This window comes from Seriola lalandi, unplaced genomic scaffold, assembly GCF_002814215.2.
Source record: "Seriola lalandi dorsalis isolate HSWRI2012SDOR001 ecotype SW California unplaced genomic scaffold, Sedor1 jcf7180002051963, whole genome shotgun sequence".
NCBI classification, from domain to species: Eukaryota; Metazoa; Chordata; class Actinopteri; order Carangiformes; family Carangidae; genus Seriola; species Seriola lalandi.
Genome location: NW_019522516.1, coordinates 2,824 through 4,785, shown reverse-complemented (window position 1 = coordinate 4,785; position 1,962 = coordinate 2,824). Strand labels below are relative to the sequence as shown.

At 46.6% G+C, this 1,962-nt stretch overlaps 1 protein-coding gene across 4 annotated transcripts in view; it reads left to right on the top strand.

The window, feature by feature from the left end:
• Window positions 1-1,010, top strand: part of LOC111649782 (LIM domain-binding protein 3-like) — a 23,744-nt gene extending 22,734 nt beyond the window's left edge. For all 4 annotated transcript variants that reach the window (XM_087172076.1, XM_023399479.2, XM_087172077.1 and 1 more), the window contains 2 exons: window positions 257-453; window positions 529-1,010. In XM_087172076.1, the coding sequence (XP_087028202.1) occupies window positions 257-453; window positions 529-995 (664 nt within the window). In that variant the 3' untranslated portion in view covers window positions 996-1,010. The remainder of the gene's footprint in view (window positions 1-256; window positions 454-528) is intronic.
• Window positions 1,011-1,962: the final 952 nt, after the last annotated feature.

Genomic DNA, 1,962 nt, shown 5'->3' with positions numbered 1-1,962 from the left:
TGTTTTGGCTGTTTGTGTTTCTTGTGTCTCGTTGTTGTTGTTTTGTCTCTTTGTGTTTGTTGTGTCTCTTTGTATTTGTTTTGCCACTTTGTTGTTGTTTTGTCTCTTTGTGTTTGTTTTGTCTCTTTGTATTGTGTGTTGAGACTGAGGCTGCAGTCTGGATGTTTGTCATGTTATAAACTTGTAATGATGACATCACACTACAGACACACAACCTGAACCAATGAAAGACCAACACTGTTTCCTCCCTCTGCAGCCAGTACATTCAGCCTCCCATCATGCATCAGGCGCCACAGGACACGCCCCCGCAGCAGTACCAGCCAGTTCCGCAGCAGTACCATCAGCCCCCCACACAATATGCCCCACCCATCCAGCAGAGCTCCATTCAGATCCCTCTTGGCTCCGCCCCTCCCAAGGTGGTGAGCACCGCTTGTATCTACCCCTCCCAACCAGGTGAGAACAGAAACCACAAGTTCACTTAGTCTCCTCCTTGTCATTAGAAGCTTTTAATGTTTTCATCACCCTCAGGTCCAGGTCCAGCTCCAGGTCCAGTCCCCTCTCAGCCCCAACCTCAACCCCACCATCAGCCCCACCATCAGCCCCACCATCAGCCCCACCATCAGCCCCACCCTCAGCCCCACCATCAGCCCCACCATCAGCCCCACCCTCAGCCCCATCCTCCAGCCCCTTCCCCTGCTGGTGTTTCCTCTAACAGACCCCCCTGGGTGACTGACAACAGCTTTGCCGATAAGTTTGACCCCGGTAAGACCACCACCTCCATGAAGATGCAGCCGCTGCCCCAGGCTGCCCCTCCTCCACCAGTATACATCCCCAACCCCTCCCCCGCTGCACCAGCAGCTCCCAGCCCCGCCCCCATAACCCCAAGCCCCGCCCCTTTCCCTCCAGTGGCGAGGGGCGTGGCCCAAAGGGCAGAGCGGTTTGCCGCCAGCAGCCGTACGCCTCTGTGTGGAGCCTGCAACAACATCATCAGGTAACTCACCTGAGACCTCATTTTATTCACCGTCAGAGAGTTAATGTCGTTATCTATGAAAAGCATAGAAGGTATATATAACCCTGCGTACTTCTTCTTCTTCTGGGTTACTGCTTCTTCCATAAATTTTTTTTTTTTTTTTATAACTTAAATTTTTATTAAGTTTTCACATGTAAATAGACAAAACAATACAGCAAACAAGTTACAGATTAGAATAACAATAATAGTAACATTAACAAACTGTCTGGAGATGATCCTCTATTCAGTCCACTGTTCCATTCGGCATTTGTTCAGTTGGTGTCACGTCTCATGTAAGTCTTCCATCTTTCCCAGTTCTTTTCAAATACATTCTCTGTGATCCTTAAAAGATATGTCAATTTTTCCATAACATAGATTTCCTGGACAATTTCCAACCACTGTTCCTGTTTCGGGGCATTTACTTTGAGCCAGTTTCTTGTGACTGCTTTTTTACTTGCTGCGAGTAACACTTTAGTCAAGTACAGATCTTCTCTTGTTACAACCTTCTAGATATTCCCAAGATACATCACTGGACAAGTATTTGGGATTTCATATCACAAGGCCTTTTTTTACCACTAAATTAACATTTTGCCAGTATATCTTCATTTTTGTACAGTTCCAGAAGATGTGTGCACGGTCTGCCTCCACATTCCCGCACAGTCTCCAGCAGTTTTGTTGTGTGGCAAGTTGCCTAGATTTTATTTTTGGTGTTATAAAATAGCGAGTTAGATTTTTCCAGCAGAACTCCCTCCATATTAATGAGTTTGTAGATGTACATTGTGTCTGGCACATGTGGTACCATTCCTCCTCTTGTATTTGGATCTTTAGTTCTGCTTCCCATTTTGCTTTTATATAGAGGGTTGATTCCCCCCTGCTCTCTCCCATAGCTCGGTAAAAGGCAGAGATGGGCCGAGACCCCTTCTGTTTGTATGAATCCATAATGACTCCAATCA